The 19,979-nt window shown below is 40.4% G+C and overlaps 1 protein-coding gene across 1 annotated transcript in view; it reads left to right on the top strand.

Moving 5' to 3' along the window:
• The first annotated feature begins 5,079 nt into the window (after positions 1 to 5,079).
• LOC122560385 (importin subunit alpha-5-like) overlaps positions 5,080 to 19,979 on the top strand; it is a 29,325-nt gene continuing 14,425 nt past the window's right edge. Inside the window, exons 1-7 of the mRNA XM_043711023.1 lie at positions 5,080 to 5,149; positions 10,070 to 10,117; positions 13,422 to 13,496; positions 16,610 to 16,744; positions 18,038 to 18,123; positions 19,119 to 19,387; positions 19,498 to 19,580. Coding sequence (XP_043566958.1) covers positions 13,431 to 13,496; positions 16,610 to 16,744; positions 18,038 to 18,123; positions 19,119 to 19,387; positions 19,498 to 19,580 — 639 coding nt within the window. The 5' untranslated portion in view covers positions 5,080 to 5,149; positions 10,070 to 10,117; positions 13,422 to 13,430. The remainder of the gene's footprint in view (positions 5,150 to 10,069; positions 10,118 to 13,421; positions 13,497 to 16,609; positions 16,745 to 18,037; positions 18,124 to 19,118; positions 19,388 to 19,497; positions 19,581 to 19,979) is intronic.

The following is a 19,979-nucleotide window of genomic DNA, read 5'->3' as shown; positions in this document are numbered from 1 at the left end:
CCCTTTGGCTTAACTGAAGCCTGCTGACAATTTGTGCAAAGCTTTGGCTCTGTGCTAAAGGACATGGATAGACTGCATCATGAGTCTGGTATCTCTGACTGAGGGGGAAAAAGCCCAAAAAAGGCAAGGCAGTGCAATGCAAAGAGAGATGCTGTGAACATCCAAATAAACTCAGGATGAGTGATTGCAAATAAAAGAGATTGCAGAGCCCAGGGTGCAACCTGGTCCAATCTATGAGCTAGCTGTATATACTTGCTGCAGCATTACAATGCTAGTTTTTGTTTTATCCCAAGGTGCAGCATTGAAGAGCAGAAGCTTCCTGTAAGTGGATCAGAGATGTGTCATAAGGGTTCGTAAAGGCTGGTCAGATGCCAATGTCTGTGGATGTGGACTGCTTGTGGCTGGTGATATGGAATGTGCCCTGTGATGTTGATGCCCCATTTCTAACCTGGCGATCCTTTAAAGAAAAACCATATAGTTGTGCAAAGATAGGTGACAAGTCAGAAGGTTGGACAGAACATAAAACACAGCAAAGATTTACAAAAAACACATGAGGGACAAGTTAGAGTACAAGAGAAAGCCAGCCAGAAGAAAAAAAATAGTTAAAGCTTCCATTTTTAAAAAAATAAAGTAAACAAAGTGAACATTCTAAGGAAAGTGAGTTTGAGGAATTGATCATGGGAAATAAAGAGGCAACAGTTGAAATGAACAGGCAGTTTTAATCGTTTTCTCTATAAAGGTTACAAGAGACAGTCCAGAAGTAGCTGCAGGTTAGGAAATGAAAGAGAGGAAGGAACTTAGGAAAGTTACAATCTCCAGAGAATTGATACTGAGTAAAATGTTGGATCTGCAGATTGACAAGTTTCTGGGTCCTGATGGATTACATCCTGGGGTTTAAATAGAAGCAGCTAGTGAGAAGGTTGATGAATGGATTTTAATTTTCCCTAGATTTGGGGAGAGTTTCATTAAATTAGAAGGTAGCAAATGTAACTTGATTTCTTAAAAAGGGAGGGACACAAAGCAGGAAACTACAGGTCAGTTAGTTTAACATCTGTCATTAGAAAAATATTAGAAACATTTATTGAAGAAGCTACAGCAGTGCACTTAGAGTTTTTCAATGTAACCAGATAGAGTCAATATGGTGTTAAGAAAGGGAAAAAATGTTTAACCAAACTATTGGAATTCTTTGAGGAAGCAACATCCGCTCTGGAAAAGGGGAACTGGTGGAGGTACTGTGCATAGATTTTCAGAAGAGTGGTTGGCTAACAGTAAGCAATGAGTAGGCATAAGATGTTTTAAGTTTGGCAGCATGTAACGAGTCATGTGTCACAGGAATTGGTGCCTTGGACCTCAACTTATTATAATTCATATAAGTGACTTTGATGAGACTACCAAAGTTATAGTTGCTAAATTTGGTAATGACACAAAGATAGGTAGGAAAGTTGTGAAAAGGACACAAGAAAGCTGCAAAGGAATCTAAATTGGTTAAATGAGGGAGCAAAAATGTGGCAAATGGAGTATAATAGAGGAGAGTATTAAATTATATTTTAGCAGGAAGAATAAAAGAAGGAGCATAAATGTGAAGGGTGAAAGATTGCAGAGTTCTGAGTTGCAAAGGGATCTCTGTGTACTCATGCATGAATCCCAAAAGGTTAGTATGTAGGTACAACAAATAATTAAGAAAGCTAATAGAATGATATTGTTTATTGCAAAGGGAACTGAATGCAAAAGTAATTAGGTCAATAGTAAGGCCACAAAGATAGTACTGTGCACAAGATGTGTTACCTTATTTATGGAAGGATGTAAATGCATTAGAATCAGCTCAAAGAAGATTGACCAGACTAGAATGGACAGGTTGACTTATGCAGAAAGGTTGGGCAGGCTCATCTTGGATCAGCTAAACTTTTGAGGACTAAGAGATAAAAACATAAGATTCTGAAGCATCTTGACAGGGTGGATGTGGAGAGGATATTTCCTCTTATGAAAGAATCAAGATGTAGGGGTCATTGTTTAAAAATAAGGGGCGACCCACTAAATAGCAGAGAATGTTTGAGGGACGGAATGACTAACTTGTACTCCTTGTTACCAAAAGAGAAAATGCTGGAAATCTCAGCAGGTCTGGCAGCATCTGTAAGGAGAGAAAAGAGCTGACGTTTCGAGTCCAACTGACCCTTTGTCTCCTTACAGATGCTGCCAGACCTGCTGAGATTTTCCAGCATTTTCTCTTTTGGTTTAAGATTCCAGCATTCACAGTAATTTGCTTTTTTTTCTACTCCTTGTTCTTTTACTCATTTATACTATATGCTTCTATCACATAGTGGAGACAATTCTGATCAGATATCTTGCACTTAAAGAATCCTTAAGGTGGCCTGGTAGGGCTACACATTAATGTGGATAGCTGGTTACTTCCCACCATGGGAAGATCAATTTTCCAATGCCTAAGTCAATTAGTCTTCAATATTCTGGGTTTCAGAAAATCCTTTTAGCCCTGCTTCTACCATTTACATACTGTATGCCTGCCTCTTGGAAATATATAATTGAGTGGGGACACTGAAGATGGGATTTATTGGAATTCACCATCCTGCCTCATATCACTACATTGATTCATGAAATGACAGGTCTATCTTGTGAGGAGTGACAGTGTAAAATTGGCTCATGTTCTCGAGAAGAATGAGAGATGGTCTAATTCAAACATATAAATTTCTGAGAAGGTTTGAAAGGTGGATGCTGAATGACTTTTTCCCTGGTCTGGAATGAGTTTCCTTTTCATTCAGAGCGCTAGGAACATTTATAATTCTGAAACCCAAAAAGAGCTACGAATGCCCAGTTGAAGTGTATATCCATGAATCAAAGTGATAGATTTTTGGACATGAGCAATCGAGGGAATCAAGCAAAATTGAACTTGAGATAGAACATCAGCCATTGTCTTCCTGAGTGGTGTAGCAGACATGAGGAGCCAGTTGGCTTCCCATAGTCATAATTTTGATATATCGATTGTACGATGAGGGAGAAAGGCAACAAATGTTTGCTCCTGGCTCCCATAGTCACTCTAGCATTTGCCCCTGCGTGTGACTGGGTCCAGACCCAATTTCTGCATCTGAACCTCTCTGCTTGCCAGAAAAAGAACTGGGGTTAATGTTCATAAAAGATACAAAATACATTTAACTCTGCATAAACATAAACACTGTGTGGGCGGCACGGTGGCACAGTGGTTAGCACTGCTGCCTCACAGCGCCTGAGACCCGGGTTCAATTCCCACCTCAGGCGACTGACTGTGTGGAGTTTGCACGTTCTCCCCGTGTCTGCGTGGGTTTCCTCCGGGTGCTCCGGTTTCCTCCCACAGTCCAAAAAGATGTGCAGGGTCAGGTGAATTGGCCATGCTAAAATTGCCCGTAGTGTTAGGTATCCATAATTTTCTCTGTAAACATGACAATGTAGCGGTGTGCAACATGGGAACAAAATGCTGTTTAGACAAGTCTTGACACAAACTTAACAGCTGATAGTTTTAAATTGGCAGCCATTTGAAATGTCAGTTGAGCTTCAGTGCAGCACTCTGTGTTTGACTGAGGAACGCTTGGTAGTGACTTTGCGTCAATACAATTAAGATAATTATTTTCTCAGCAATGCTTTTTCTAGCTACATAAAAATCCCCCAGTATAGCCAAAGAATTATAAAGAGAGGTGTTTTAATCTGAATTATTGTTCACTTCTCGCTGTCAGCTTCATAGTTATCTTTCAGCACTTGGATTGGATGAACAGATGCAATATTCTGACACTTCTCTAGTTGGTCTTCTCAAGAAACAGATAAATCCTCAGAGGGCCATTAGTCTACATCTAAAGTGCTTTTTCACCGTATTTTTAGAAATGTTGCTCACTTGCGTTTGATTCATTTCGGTCCTAATTAATGATGTTAATGTGTATAAATAAATCTAGTCCTTTGGCTGTACCAAGATACACTTCATCAAAGTGACAACCATTTAAATGGGAATGTTGACACAGACAGTGAAGTACATTAGCATTTTTCATAGTATGCTGAAGCTTTAGGAATTGTTGTGCTTAAAAGATATCAGCAAAATATTTCTGTTAAGGTCATGGGTTCTTCTGACAACATGAAATGGGAACTTTAACAAGTAAGTCCAAGGTCCACATTATGTGAGTGCTTTAAGACAGTGTCACATTGTGATAAGATATGGTTGCATCTTCCCAAGCATCAAGTTAGTCAATCTCATAGGAAGTAAAGAAATAATGGTAGGTTTGACCTATTTATAAAATTGCATTCCCAGATCAATTCAATGCTTTTTAACATCGCACCTGGTTGATCTGGCCCTAATTCTCAGACTATGCTCAGACGGAGGCAATCAATCACAGTCAGTGTTGCTATAATGGGGTGAAAAAATGGTAAAGTATTGTCAGCAAGGTTCCTGAAGCATCAGGTTAGTCATCATAAAAGTGATGTGGTAAGAGTTATTTTGGCACAATGGTAGTGTCAATAGCTGTAAGCTAGGAGGTCTGGGTTCTGCTGTGTAATAACATCTCTGAACAGATTAATCAGAAAATATCTTTAAAAAAGTGATTTGACTGAGGAACAAACATTGACCAAGAGGAGAACTCCCCTGTGCTTTATTGACTTGTGTTAGAGATATCTCAACATCCACCAGTGGAAATAGGCCCTAACTTTTCTTTGCTGAAAATGTGTTGCTGGAAAAGCGCAGCAGGTCAGGCAGCATCCAAGGAACAGGAGAATCCTGAAACCTGCTGCGCTTTTCCAGCAACACATTTTCAGCTCTGATCTCCAGCATCTGCAGACCTCACTTTCTCCTCCTAACTTTTCTTTGTTCAACATTTCAAGTTCATCCAGAATGTACATATGGCTTTCAGTAAATGACTAAACCTGAGTGGTTTTGTTTTGCAATGGGGAATCAGTTGGAAAGTGCCGTAACTACAATATATTACAACAGTCTTAAGGAGAATTGTATATTCAGAGGTAATCAGCGACGTAGAGTTTCCGGGAGGTGCTTATGTCTCACTCTCCAATCAGCGGGCACTGGAAATGACTTATTCAGCAACTCTGGCTCGGCCCCGGGAAATTTAAATCCCGGGGAACACCAGCTTTCCCCCTGATACTCTTGAGTCATTTTAGAAGGGTAGAGGTTGGTTAGTTTTTATTTGCATGCAACGTTGGTCGGGAGGAGTCGAGTTTTTGTCTTGAAGAGTGAGCTATCTCGTGTAAAAGTGCACAGGCTTTATTTGTATTTGCAGTTCAGCTTGCGGAACGTCTCCGTACCAAAATGAATACTCCGATCATCTTACAAATTTCTCTTTTAAACTTCGATTTATGGAAGAGTGTACCGATTTGGTGTGCATTAGGACAGGTTATTGTGCTAATTGTTTTCTTCATAACGATGCTGATAGATTTGAGCTGCTTACAAGACTCATCTTGTATGTAATATTATCTCCAAAGTACAATTTTTTTTTTGCTTGTTTCATCTTTCTTTTGTCAGTGTGCTCTGCTTGCTGGATTGAAACTTGTTTTTTGTTTTTTATGTTGTAGGCGCGGCTAGTGAGCATGTGTTACCTGTCTCTGGTTGATCTTTAGAAAATGGTGGGCGGCTGCCTTCTTTGAACCGCTGCAGTCCACCTGCTGTGGATTGACTCAATGCCATTAGGGAGAGAATTGTGGCATTATTACAGTATAGGATGCTGTCAATTGCTGGTGATGTTGATTTTTTTTCCAGATTTAATTCTGGATAGTGTAAGGGAGCTGAATTTGGTAACACTTTTGCCTCTGAAGTCGAAGGTTGAGTGGAACTCTCTCTCGTAATACTATGGGGTAGTACTGAGTGCATGCTCTGCTGCTGAAGGTGTTTTTTTTAGGGGTGGTGTCGAGATGGCCAAACTGAGACAAAAGCAGTGAAGAGAAATTGTGACATCTTGACCAACGTTTATCCCTTAGAGTCATAGAGATGTACAGCATGGAAACAGACCCTTCGGTCCAACCCGTCCATGCCGACCCGATATCCCAACCCAATCTAGTCCCACCTGCCAGCACCTGGCCCATCTCCCTCCAAATCCTTCCTATTCATCCACCCATCCAAATGCCTCTTAAATGTTGCAATTGTACTAGCCTCCACCACTTCCTCTGGCAGCTCATCCCATACATGTACTACCCTCTGTGGAAAAAGTTGCCCCTCAGGTCTCTTTTATATCTTTCCCCCCCCCCCTCACCCTAAACCTATGCCCTTGAGTTGTGGACTCCCCGACCAGGGAAAAGACTTGGGATAAATAGACAATCTGTGCTCCTCATAATTTTGTTAACTTCTATAAGGTCACCCCTCACCTCCAACGTTCCAGGAAAACAGCCCCAGCCTGTTCAGCCTCCCCCTATAGCTCAAATCCTCCAACCCTGGCAACATCCTTGTAAATCTCTTATGAACCCTTTCATGTTTCACAACTTCTTTCCGATAGAAAGGAGACCAGAATTGCATGAAATATTCCAACGGTGGCCTAACCAATGTCCTACAGCTGCAACATGACCTCCCAACTCCTGTACTCCATACTCTGACCAATAAAGGAAAGCATACCAAACACCTTCACTATCCTATCTACCTGTGACTCCACTTTCAAGGAGCTACGAACCTGTACTCCAAGGTCTCTTTGTTCAGCAACACTCCCTCGGACCTTACCATTAAGTGTATAAGTCCTGCTAGGATTTGCTTTCCCAAAATGCAGCACCGTGCATTTATCTGAATTTAACTCCATCTGCCACTTATCAGCTCATTGGCCCATCTGATCAAGATCCTGTTGTAATCTGAGGTAACCACCTTTGCTTTCGACTACACCTCCAATTTTGGCATCATCTGCAAACTTACTATACCTCTTATGCTCACGTACAAATCATTTATGTAAATGACAAAGCGTAGAGGGCCCAGCACGAATCCTTGTGGCACTCCACTGGTCACAGGCCTCCAGTCTGATAAACAACCCTCCACCACCACCCTCTGTCTTCTACCTTTGAGCCAGTTCTGTATCCAAATGGCAAGTTCTCCATGTATTCCATGAGGTCTAACCTTGCTAACCAGTCTCCCGTGGTTAACATTGTCGAACACCTTACTGAAGTCCATATAGATCACATCTGCTGCTCTGCCCTCTTCAATCCTCTTTGTTACATCTTCAAAAAACTCAATCAAGCTTGTGAGACATGATTTCCCACGCACAAAGCCATGTTGACTATTCCTAATCAGTCCTTGCCTTTCCAAATACATGTACATCCTGTCCCTCGGGATTCCCACCACCGATGTCCGGCTCACCGGTCGATAGTTCCCTGGCTTGTCTTTACCACCCCTAAACATTAGCCAACCTCCAGTCTTTTGGCACCTCAGCTGTGACTATCGATGATACAAATATCTCAGCAAGAGGTCCAGCAATTGCTTCTCTAGCTTCCCACAGTTCTCGGGTACATCTGATCACGTCCTGGGGATTTATCCACCTTTATGCGTTTCAAGACATGCAGCACTTCCTCCTCTGTGATCTGGACATTTTGCAAGGTGTCACCATCTATGTTCCTACAGTCTATATCTTCCATGTCCTTTTTCACAGTAAATACTGATGCAAAATACTCGTTTAGTATCTGCCCCAACTCCAGCTCCACACAAAGGCTGCCTTGCTAATCTTTGAGGGGCCCTATTCTCTCCCTCGTTACCCCTTTGTCCTTAATGTATTTGTAAAAACCCTTTGGATTCTCCTTAATTCTATTTGCCAAAGCTATCTCATGTCCCCATTTTTCCCTCCTGATTTCTCTCTTCAGTATACTCCTACTGCCTTTATGCTCTTCTAAGGATTCACTTGATCTATTTTGTCTATACCTGACATATGTTTCCTTCTTTTTCTTAACCAACCCCTCAATTTCTTCAGTCATCCAGCATTCCCTATACCTCCCAGCCTTTCCTTTCACCCTAACGGGAATATATTTTCTCTGGATTCTCGTTATCCCATTTCTGAAGGTTTCCCACTTTCCAGCCGTCCCTTTACCTGCGAACATCTGCCCCCAATCAGCTTTTGGAAGTTTTCTTGCCTAATACCGTCAAAATTGGCCTTTCTCCAATTTAGAACTTCAACTTTTAGATCTGGTCTATCCTTTTCCATCACTATTTTAAAACTAATAGAATTATGGTCACTGGCCCCAAAGTGCTCCCCCACTGACACCTCAGTCACCTGCCCTGCCTTAATTACCAAGAGTAGGTCAAGTTTTACACCTTCTCTCATAGGTACATCCACATACTGAATCAGAAAAGTTTCTTGTACACACTTAATACGGTGGCACAGTGGTTAGTACTGCTGCCTCACTGTGCCAGAGACCCGGGTTCAGTTCCCGCCTCAGGTGACTGTATGGAGCTTGCACATTCTCCCCGTGTCTGCGTGGGTTTCCTCCGGGTGCTCCGGTTTCCTCCCGCAATCCAAAGATGTGCAGGTTAGCTGAATTGGCCATGCTGAATTGCCCATGCTAAATTGCCCGTAGTGTTAGGTGAAGGGGTAAATGTAAGGGAATGGGTCTGGGTGGGTTGCGCTTCGGCGGGTTGGTGTGGACTTGTTGGGCCGAAGGGCCTGTTTCCACACTGCAAGTAATCTAATCTTAACAAATTCTTCTCACTCTAAACCCTTAACACTATGGCAGTCCCAGTCGATGTTTGTTTGGAAAGTTAAAATCCCCTACCATACTATTCTTACAGATAGCTGAGATCTCCTTACAAGTTTGTTTCTCAATTTCCCTCTGACTATTTGGGGGGGGGGGGGGGTCTATAATACAATCCCAATAAGGTAATCATCCCTTTCTTATTTCTCAATTTCACCCAAATAACTCCCCTGGATGTATTTCCAGGACTATCCTCCCTCAGTACAGCAGTAATGCTATCCCTTATCAAAAACTGCACTCCCCCCTCCTCTCTCACCTCTGTCTATCTTTCCTGTAGCATTTGTATCCTGGAACATTAAGCTGCCAGTCCTGCCCATCCCTGAGCCATATTTCCATAATTATGATATCCCAGTCCCATGTTCTTAACCATGCCCTGAGTTCATCTGCCTTCCCTGTTCGGCTCCTTGCATTGAAATAAATGCAGTTTAATGTATTCATTCTACCTTGTCCCTGCCTGCCCTGACTGTTTGACTCGCATCTGTTTTCAACTGTACCAGTCTCTGATTGATCATTTTCTTCACTCTCTTCCTGGGTCCCCCACCTTACTAATTTAAGTCCTCCCAAGCAGTTCTAGCAAATCTCCCTGCCAGTATATTTGTCCCCTTCCAATTTAGGTGCAATTCGTCCTTGTACAGGTCACTTCTACCCCAGAAGAGATTCCAATGATCCAAAAATGTGAATCCTTCTCCCATTCACCAGCTCCTCAGCCATGCATTAATCTGCTCTATCCTCCTACTCCTGCCCTCACTAGCTGGTAGCACTGGGAGTAATCCAGATATTGCTATTCTCGAGGTCCTCCTTTTTAAATTTCTGCCTAATTCTCTGTAATCTCCCTTCAGAATCTCTACCTCTTCCCTTCCTATGTCGTTGGTTCCAATGTGGACAATGACCTCTTGAGAACATTCTGCACCTTCTGAGACATCCTTGATCCTGGCACCAGGGAAGCAACACACCATTGTGATTTTTTGCTGCTGGCCACAAACATCTGTCTGTACCTCGGACTAGAGTCCCCTAACACAATTGATCTCTTGGAATCTGAGATCCCCTCGTTGCATTGGAGCCAGTCTCAATACCAAAAACTTGGCTGTTCGTGCTATGTTCCCCAGTGAATTGATTCCCTCCCTACAATTTCCAAAACAGCGTACTTTGATCGATCATGTCTTTGGAAACTGTTCAGCAACTTGTTGTAGTTTTTGTGTACTTGCTGTGTTCTGATTCAATTCTCCATTACCTACATTGCAACATGATCATACACTCCCCCCCCCCCCCCCCCCCAAAAAAGAAGTAACTCATTGGCTGTAGCCGTCTTTAGGAATGTCTAGTGCTTGTGAAAAGTGATAACTAAAGTTTTTTGTATTTTTTTTCCTAAATTATGATCAAGGAAATTGATCTCCTAAGATCGAAGACTAGTTGGTGAATTTTATTTTGGGTAAGTCCATGCTAATAAACATTGTAAAGTGGTTCTTGGATATGATTTGACCTTTCTTGGTAAGTCATGAGATATTGTATGTTTGAAGTACTTTAGACTGTAAATGAAGAATTGTGTATGGACTTGATTCTGTCACCTTTTTAAAAAATTTTTTCAAAAATAGTTTTAACAGATAATGGAATCTGTGATGCGAGGATTATGAAGTTGTTCTCTAGAGTGAAGCTCGAGGAATGGTCTCCAGGTGTTCATATATGTAGTTCAATGAAATATCACATTACTTTGGCTTTTGAGAAATTTTCCTTTTGAATGTTAGAAGCATGAGATTTTCTTTCCACACGTGGAGAATGGATGAAATCTTAAGGATCTGAGTTATGTGGGCTATGATTGGATTTGAAGTGGAAGTCTATTCAGGCCTAGCTCAACATCTGGAACACAATGCTACATCTTTTGTTTTTGTCAAGCAATGTGACATGCTTCTTGCTAGGTAATATTGAGTTTCCAATCATGGAAATTATAGTTTGTAAAATGCCTTATTAATGTCCATATTTCTAATTCCTATTCTGCATCTTATCCTGCCAAATAGGTCAAACAAGCTAGATGCTGTAAATTCTCAACTCAGTGTTCACTGGGTACCAAATGGCTGCAACCTGCCTCCTATGTCGAAGAATGGGCACCAACTTCTCAGGATATGCTTCATGGGCAATGGCCACATGTCCCCTACATCCACAGACACTGATAACTAACACGTGTCAGCCTCTAAGAGCCTGCATGGCATATCTCTGATCTTGACAGGATGCTTCTGCACTTCATGCTGCATCAGCATTGATTATTGTAATATTGCTGCATGGACACTGCTGAAGGACACTTATTCAGCCCCTGGATTGGACCAGGCATCTCTGGGTGTTTTGTTTGCTGTCATTGCACACACTCTCTGAATCAATTTGACTGCTTTCTGTGCTATTTATCCCCTTTGCCAGAGATATCAGGTTCACAGCACAGTTCTGTATTGCTGTGTTGTCAGCACAGACACAAAGCCATGACGTTTTGCTGAGGTGGTCTCTGCCTTGTCCGGGTCTACTTCTGAAACCAATCCAGGAGCTTGGATGTGGTCAGTTGGCTGATTGGTACAGTCAAACTTTGAATTCACGTCACAAAGTGAGAAGCTGAATGTCTGGCAGGCCACCGACCACCTTGACCCTTTCTGTATTGCTGTGTGGAACATGAGATGACTATTACGGGAGTTACTTCAAGTGCAGGTGTAGAAGTGTCCTTAATCGTAAATGGGTATGTCGAGTTAATGATGTCAAGGGTTGGAGTCAGTGAGCATGGGTGCTAGACGTTGCAGCCAATCATGAGTGGTAGAGAATGACCCTCAGGGATATAGTAGCAGAGACTGTAATGTGTTGGCAAGATAATGGCACTCTTGACAGAGTGGAGAAAGACATTGCCCACCTTTGTAGGAAGTAGGTCACTCCTACAGACAACGGAGTCTGCACAAATTTGTGTTGTAGCCTTTGACAGGCTGGTGTGGCTACCGTTGTCAATCATTGGGGAAGAAGTCCCATTTCTGCTTCAAACCATTCAGCAGGACTATGAAGACCTATCAGCAAAGAAGATGCCAACTTCTGTCTATGTCCAGGGTAAATGTCAGTTAACTGTTCAGGGCAGCTCCAGACAGATTATGCTTGGCTGCCTGCCTCCTTTAAAAGAGAGAGGGTGAAAGGGCTGCTTGTCTTTCAGCTGATATCTACTGAGTTGTCCAGGTATAGTATGTGGTAATGCTGAAATTCATCTTGAGGGATGCATCAGGGCAAGCTAGACCATTTTGATGTGGCAGCAAATCTCTGACCTTTGGTGAAGATCCCTCTGAAAAACCTTGTCGTGCTGTGGTGTTGTCTCTACTTCTGAGCCAGGAGGCCTGGGTTCAAGTCCTATCTGCTCCAGAGGTGTGTAACAGCACCTGAACATGTTGATTTTAGTAAATGAATTTTAAAAAAATTAATGAAAGCTGATTGTTTTACCAACATGGTACAATGTTTTGGGATTGTGGTGTCCTCAATTATAGTTGTCTTTTTCTATCTTAATCGGCTGTCTCCTTGTTACTTGATCTGCCAACAGCAGAAATGTCTTTTTGCAAAAGATGTTTTTGAGTAGAAGTGTTTTTTTAAATTAAATCACAAGCTCTAGCAGTTGTAAGTTAAGCAGCAGATGGCAGTCCTCTATTACCTGCAGGCAGTTTTCTCCACCCCCATACAATCTTTCAGAAAGTCAAAAAACAGCACGAGGGAAATGGTGCCAGTGCTGGAAAAGCTCAGCAGGTCATGCTGCATCTGTCCAGAAAATACAGATTGTATTTTAAGAATGAAAACTAGACTGTTTAATAGTAAATAGTGGCTTCTATTTTTGGAATTCATTGAGGCCCATAAACTAGTCACTGAATTTTGCAAATTACTTGCTACCCATATTGGATATCAACCAATACCTGAACTTGTAACCAAACACATTATCAGATTAACTGTCTGGGTCCCATTTTATTTGCAGGCCTTACCATGTCAGCAAATTGGCAATTGCATAACATTGAATCATCGTCTCTGGAATAGATGACTGACTCTATTACAATGTAACTTCATGAATTGTGCTCGAACATACGATCTATCTCAAATGCACTTGGTGATTGCTCCAAATGTACAATGGACACTTCATATTTCTGACTGTGTAGTATTTTAGTACAATGACTTCATGAAGCCTACAACAGTGGGTTTGGTAATTTAAACAAATGTATTTCTTGAAAGTGGAAGCAAGGCAAGAGTACAGAGGAATTCAGATAATTTAATTGACTTTGTTCTTCAATCAGAATTTGTAATTAATTGTCATATCTACTCTTGGACCAATAAAAAAGAGAAACCATTCTTATTCAAGATCGATATATCAGACCATATATAAATGGTGTGTTTTTTACTGAGGATTTTTGTTTCAATTGGATCTAACTGGTCCATTTATGACTGACTCTATGCATGGAATGGATAGAGATGAGACTAAATTTGCTACATATAGATCATGCTGTACTTTATTACTTAAGGCTACTATGGAAGATATGGTCTTGCTTTAGTAGTTTGCACTCTCCTCGGTTTGGTCCTTCAGTTCTCGTTCACCTTTTTATCAGTAAAATGCTTTGTGCTATCATTTCTATTGGCTGGTCATTTAAAATGTTTTAACTGCTCTTTAAAATAGCAGTTAAAACTAATGTTTAAATTTTACTGTGCATTGTTGATCTCAAGTTGCATGTTGTTTCCTTTACATTCAGGCAGCCAAGATGTCAACTAGTGAAACTGAGAATGAGAGGATGAAAAAATTCAAGAACAGAGGCAAAAATGTGGAGGTACTTGTTTCTTGCATGATATAGCTCTTGATGGAGCAGTTTAATTTTCTACTCTTTTGATGTTAAGTTCAACTTTCATCTAGAAATGAGATTCTGCAATATTGTGCTACTGGCTGAATATGCCAACCAGTTGGAGTCAGTGCAGTTAGAACATAGAACATTACAGCGCAGTACAAGCCCTTCGTCCCTCAATGTTGTGCTGACCTGTGAAACAAATCTGAAGCCCATCTAACTTGCACTATTCCACTTTCGTCCATTATGTTTATCCAATGACCATTTAAATACCCTTGAGGTTGGCAAATCTACTAGTGTTGCAGGCAGTGTTCCATGCCCCTATGACAGAGTAAAGAAACTACCTTTGACATCTGTCGTATATCTCTCACCCCTCAATTTAAAGCTATGCTCCTTGTGCTAGCTTTCACCATGTGAGGGGAAAGACTCACTGTCCACCCTATCTAACCCTCTGATTATCTTATGTCTCATTTAAGTCACCTTTCAACCTTTTTCTCTCCAGTGAAAACAGTCTCAAGTTGCACAGCCTTTCTTCATAAGACCTTCCCTCCATATCAGGCAACATAGTAGTATATCTCCTCTGAATCCTTCCAAAGCTTCCACATCCTTCATATAATACGATGACCAGGACTGGACACAATAGTCCAAGTGCTGCAGCACAGAGTTCTGCATAGTTGCATTATAACCTCATGGTTCTGAGACTCAGTCCCTCTACTAATAAAAGCTAACACACTGTATGTCTGAAAACCCTATCAATCTGGGTGGCAACTTTCAAGGATCTACATACATGGACAGAAAGATCTCTCTGCTCATCTACATTTGTCACTGCCTCAATTCCAAACTATTTCAACCCTTGCTCAAGGAGTTTTCATTGAGACCATGAGAATATTTTAAAAGTATCGATGAGAGCTACTAACCACTCTTGTTATTTCTTGAAGATTCTTTTGGTGAAAGGGCGTGTGATTCCTATTTTAATGAAATTCGAGGTCTGGAACAAAAGTATAACTGTTGGCTTGTTACTTCCTACCTCCTTTCAGACATCTAATTATTTGTGATAAGGGTTATTACTATCTAAGATCTTATTGTAGATGATATTATTGAACGTTTTATTGAGCTTGACGTCAACTACAATATCTGTTTAGCTGTATTTTGCAACCACCACCCTGTCCGAAGTACTGATGGCAGAATGGTGGTTAACAGCAAGTCTCACTTCCCTCCATTTTTCCCCCACCCTAGCACTTTTTAAAAAGTCTTGGACTCTACAACTGAGACTAAAATTAAAATTTAATTTGAGAAATCTGGAATAAATTAAGTGTCTCTCTAATTGTGAAGCTACAATTTTGTTTTAAAAACCCATTTAATATACTTCGGGGAGGGATATTTGCCTTCATTGCCTATGTGGCCAATATATGATGTGGCTTTCTTGAAATGGTTGCTCAGTTGTAGGTGGCTCACCATCACTTGTCAACATATGGAACTGGGTAATTAATGCTGGATTTGCAAATGTGCTTCTATCTCAATATCCTTAAACAGGAGGAGAAGGCTTACTGGAATGGGTAGTAGCTGACTGCAAGAAAAAGTGCTGTGCAGCTGTGAAGTATAGTTATTCAGTGGCAGAAAATGGATCAGTGCTGGAACCACATTGTTCACTTCTAATAACTGTGTAGATTGGAGATATAAAACAATTGGTGAGGGAACTGGAGGACTGTCAATACTGAAAAGAACTGCAACAAATGAAAGTTTTTAATCTTGCACAATAGCTTCTAATTGCCAAATGTATTTTTTTGTGAAATAAACGAAGGAGGTTGCAAGCTATTTGGTAAATGAGAATCTCAATCTGGTATAGGGAGCTGAAAATACAAATACTTATCATTAAATGTAGTGAAGCAATTTATTAAAGCCACTTTTTTAAAAATAAAACTTCAATTGTCAAGTTTTGTCTAACTTCTATTGAAAATAGATCAGGCCACATTTAGAACTTTGTACAATTCTGGTTGCTGTAAGGTATAGAGAGGATGATACAATAACTGAAGTTGCCAATCTGTAATGGATACATCAGCAGTGTTTCTTTTCCCTTTGAGAGAAGTATAGGATGAATAATGGCTATTCTGGTTTTCAACTGTTGGATGCAGCCATTTGGCCTATCAAGCTTGCTCTGCTATTCAATGAGAGAATGTCTGATCTGATGATGATCCTCAACTCTGCTTTCCTGTCTTTTCCTAAACCTTTGATTCCCTTTACTGACTTCTAAAATTTTGTTTAATCTCTGCTTGGTATACACTTAACCCAGCCTCAAAAAGCCTTTGTGGTAAAGAATTCCTCAGATTGTTACCCTCAGAAGAAATTTCTCTTCATCTGCCTTAAATAGGTGAGACCTTTTTATTCTGAGATATGCCTTGTCTGAGACTCTCCCACAAGGAGTAACCAGTGTCAAATCCTAAGATTCTTGCGTGTTTCAATAAGGTCACTTCTCGTTCTTGGAGTGAATGCAGGTTCAAGCTACTCAACCTCTCTTCATAGGACAAGCCTGCCATACTTTGCATTAATCCAGTGAACATTTTTTTACATCAGTGGAAGCACAAAACGAGAAAATGTGAAGATGATAGTAAACCAAGAAATGAAATGTAAAATTCAGAAGAAACATTGGCTAGAAGGTTTTCAATGTGGAATTTAATTCCATCGCCTTGCATGCCACCACATGGTTGAGGAGAATATTATAGATATAGCACATTTTTAATGGGAACTTAGATAAGCATATCTAAGAGACTGGAATTGTTAAGAGCTAGTGTTGGAGGAAGCTTAGGTAGAGCATAAGCACTGGCAAGGGCTGAATGGCTTGCTCTGAGCTATTTGCTATATTTGTCAAAGGTGTATCACCTCCTCTATCTGGAGTTCTATTAATCTCTCTTGCTCCTTAAAATATTCAGTTAAGACATGTTTTGGGGATTCTGCTAAGTGATCAGTTATTTAAAATTGTTACTATGTCAAGGGGATGGGATTATTCAAATGCTGCTTTTGTTTGAATTACTATATTAAGGTTTGGGACATTTTTCATTGTAATCTCTTTTCTAGCCATGACTCTTAATTTTTGCTTAAACCAGATACTGAGGAGGCAGAGGGTTGAATTTTCTGTTGAATTACGAAAAGCCAAAAGGGATGAACAGATCTTGAAGAGACGGAACATAAGCAAATTTCCAGATGGTGACCCTTCTTTACCAAAGCTTGCTGGATTTAATGTATGTGGAATGTTCACACTTTATTATACCCTTGTAGAGCAACCAATTTTCAGTTAACTGTTAGAATTCTAACATTGTTTCCATTTTGTCTGTTATCTTTGTCTTTTATTTTTTAATCTGGAGAGGTAGGGTAAACATTCATTTGTATCCACTGCCAATTCTTCTTAAATCTTTGCAAGTGGGGTTATGACCTGTAGGGATTAGAGTATCACTCATACCATGTGATAGCCCAGCTGAGATTAACCATCGACCTGTCCCTTGGCATTATATGTCATATACATGAACACAAGCTGCCAGAATGTGTCTGATGTGATATTTCAATAATACATCACACAGCAAGGATACAAAATCATGAATGCAACTGCTTTTGCACCTAGATTCTATTGAGGATATGTAGTCATGAAAAGTTTGCAGAAATTCTGGAATGGGTTAATCACAAAATGAAATTAGACATTCCATGTTAAATGTGTCTTGATTTATAATTCACTCTTGACCAAACACTGTTATGCCTCAGTGGGGTACATGCCAGAAATGAAGTTCCACTATTCCTGGACTTAACAAAAAAAAATTTAAATGTATCAAAATTCCCCAATTTACTTGTCTCTAAACTCTATTTGTCTACTGTCTGTCTGTTTTCTTGCAATAAACAGTACCTAGCTCTAGGTAAAAGGGAAACTTCTATTCCCCTTTTATAAATTTCCCCTTGCATGTACGTACATTTAGTAACAGGAAAAAAAGTAAATCATGGGTCATATGGAAGAATGGAAAAAGTAGGAAAGCAGTTCAGTGGTCCCTGTTCACAGGATCTGCTGAAATGGCTGTTAATTAGAATGCTGCCTTTTTAGTCTCCCTTCTCCAGATGCCTTCGGTGGTTTGTAGAAGGCACAGGGTGGCTGGTTCACTTGTAAAAGGTCTCTGACTTTTATTAAATGTCACTGCTGATGACAACTGTGGAAGGAAGAATTATTTTATGTTGGCTTAGTTTCTACAGAGAACATGTGCACATACATTCTCCTGGGTTAGAGGAGGTCTGGTGACTTCTCTCTATCCTGTTCACAGCTCCAAACTGTTCAGCTGAGAACCAATCTTAATTGTTGATAGGCAGAGGCCTTTTATCATTGATAAACAGTGCTTATAATGAGTTAGATAACTTTGGTTGTAAAAAAAAACACTGCAGTAATACTTCAACAATCCTGGCTTTAAAACAGTTATTCTATTTTAATCCACAATCAAAAAAGTAAAAAATAAAAAGACACTATCTTATACTTAATTTTGCTTTTCCCTTTTTTTCAGAGCCATCCAATGACCATAGAGGAGATTGTGAAGGGAATGAATAGCCAAGACCCATTGCTACAGTCGGAAGCTACAAATGGAGTTCGGTAAGAGTGATAGTTCATTACAGTACTTTTTCCCCTATTTGGAAAATTGGATGAATAATGATCACCATGTTCTAATGACACATTGCACACGAGTTCTATTTGCAGTACAGGTTTGGACCTGTGGAGTACTTGAGTGAACTTCAGGCATCATTAGTGAAAAATTATGATCTTTGGACAGGACTTCAGTAACTAGGACGTTTGCAGCTGTGGAGCTAATACTTGACTAGCTGTGTATTGGAGCTGTTGAGTACGAGAATTATTTTGTTCCTCCTTTCTTCCACTCCCCAAACCTAAAGATGCACACCTAATAATTAGGCTTTAATTTTTTTATAAAAACTCAGATTCAAGAACCCTTTCTTTCAAACTATTGTGACAATTTATTCAACTGCACTTAACTGCCAGAACAAGATAAGCTTTTTGATGAGGAATATTAGTGTTGAGAATAATTGAACAAGCACTTGGCCTTTAACATACTACTTGTACACAAGTCTTTTTTTCTATTCCAACTCCATTTGAGTTGACCCTAATCTCCCAGTATATCTAGCGCACAATGTGATATTTTCTCTTTTGATCATCCTGCAGACTTAGAGGTGTTAAATTCTGTTTGCTTTGCATTCTCTATTTCCAGTTTCCACTTTGAAGTATTGCATTCAATAGACTTTGATACAAAGGGTGTTGACATTTGGGTTGGGATTCTTCATCAGGACTGGCAGCCCTGATGTAGGGTTCCAACCTGAAACGTTTGACTTGCTTGCTCCTCCAATGCTGCCTGACCTGCTGTGCCTTTCCAGCTCCATGCTTTATTCACACTTGACTTTCAGCATGTGCAGTCTTTTTACTATTTCCAAGAATTTGATACAAGGCAGTTTCAGGTGGACCTAGCGGGACTATTGTGTAATAGTGTCTTGGTAATTCCTTTCTGAATGTGAGATGTCAACAAAAGTGCCAATTGAGGGGAAATAGGAATTGAATTTTTTTGTTTTTCCTCTTGATAGAAAACTACTCTCTCGGGCATGGAAACCTCCACTAGATGAATGTATCGAAGCAGGTCTGGTTAAGAAGCTTATTGAATTTCTTGGTCGGGAGGATGATCCTACACTACAGTTTGAGTCAGCCTGGGCGCTGACTAATATTTCCTCTGGCACATCAGCTCAAACTGGGGCAGTAGTGGAAGGAGGTGCTATTCCACCACTCATACATCTCCTTTCTTCCCCACACATGCACATCAGTGAGCAAGCTGTGTGGGCCTTGGGCAACATTGCAGGTATGAGGTGGTTTATTTCTTGGCCATCAAATGTCATGATAATGAGTTTATTTCAAAAGATTTGAGTAAACTAGAAATGTAGACAAAACCTTTTTAAAAAACTCTTACAGGTGATGGCCCCCTCTTTCGTGATGCAGTAATTGAATGCTCTGCTGTTCCCTCACTCCTGCAATTGGTCCAACCAGGTATCCCTGTAAGTCCAGAAAGTAGTTTTGTCTGAGATGTGGTTCGAATGCTGTGGTTTAATCAATTTGCCTATCACTAATAACAGAAGTAAATGAGGAAAAATGATTGTAGATTGAGGCAACATTTCTTGACTCCTGTTTTCTCCACTCCACACTCTTCATTCTCCTCTTTCCATAACTGGCCTGGGCCAAACAAAAAATCAAAGGTTTCATTGCTGGGAGCATGATGATGGAAACATGGCATTTATAATAAATATTAAACCCAAACTGTCAACAAAGCATTCTCCCAAGTTGGAAAGTTGCAGGTTCCAGGTCTGCAGTATTGGTATGCCTCAGTGCACCACTGAGGATTTGTAATAAGTCATCGGCCCTATTGTTCTAGAAAATCAATAAAGGAAGGCTGCTAT

This window comes from Chiloscyllium plagiosum, chromosome 21, assembly GCF_004010195.1.
Source record: "Chiloscyllium plagiosum isolate BGI_BamShark_2017 chromosome 21, ASM401019v2, whole genome shotgun sequence".
Taxonomy (NCBI): domain Eukaryota; kingdom Metazoa; phylum Chordata; class Chondrichthyes; order Orectolobiformes; family Hemiscylliidae; genus Chiloscyllium; species Chiloscyllium plagiosum.
Note: the sequence above shows the minus strand (reverse complement) of the source record. Positions and strands in the feature narration are given on the sequence as shown.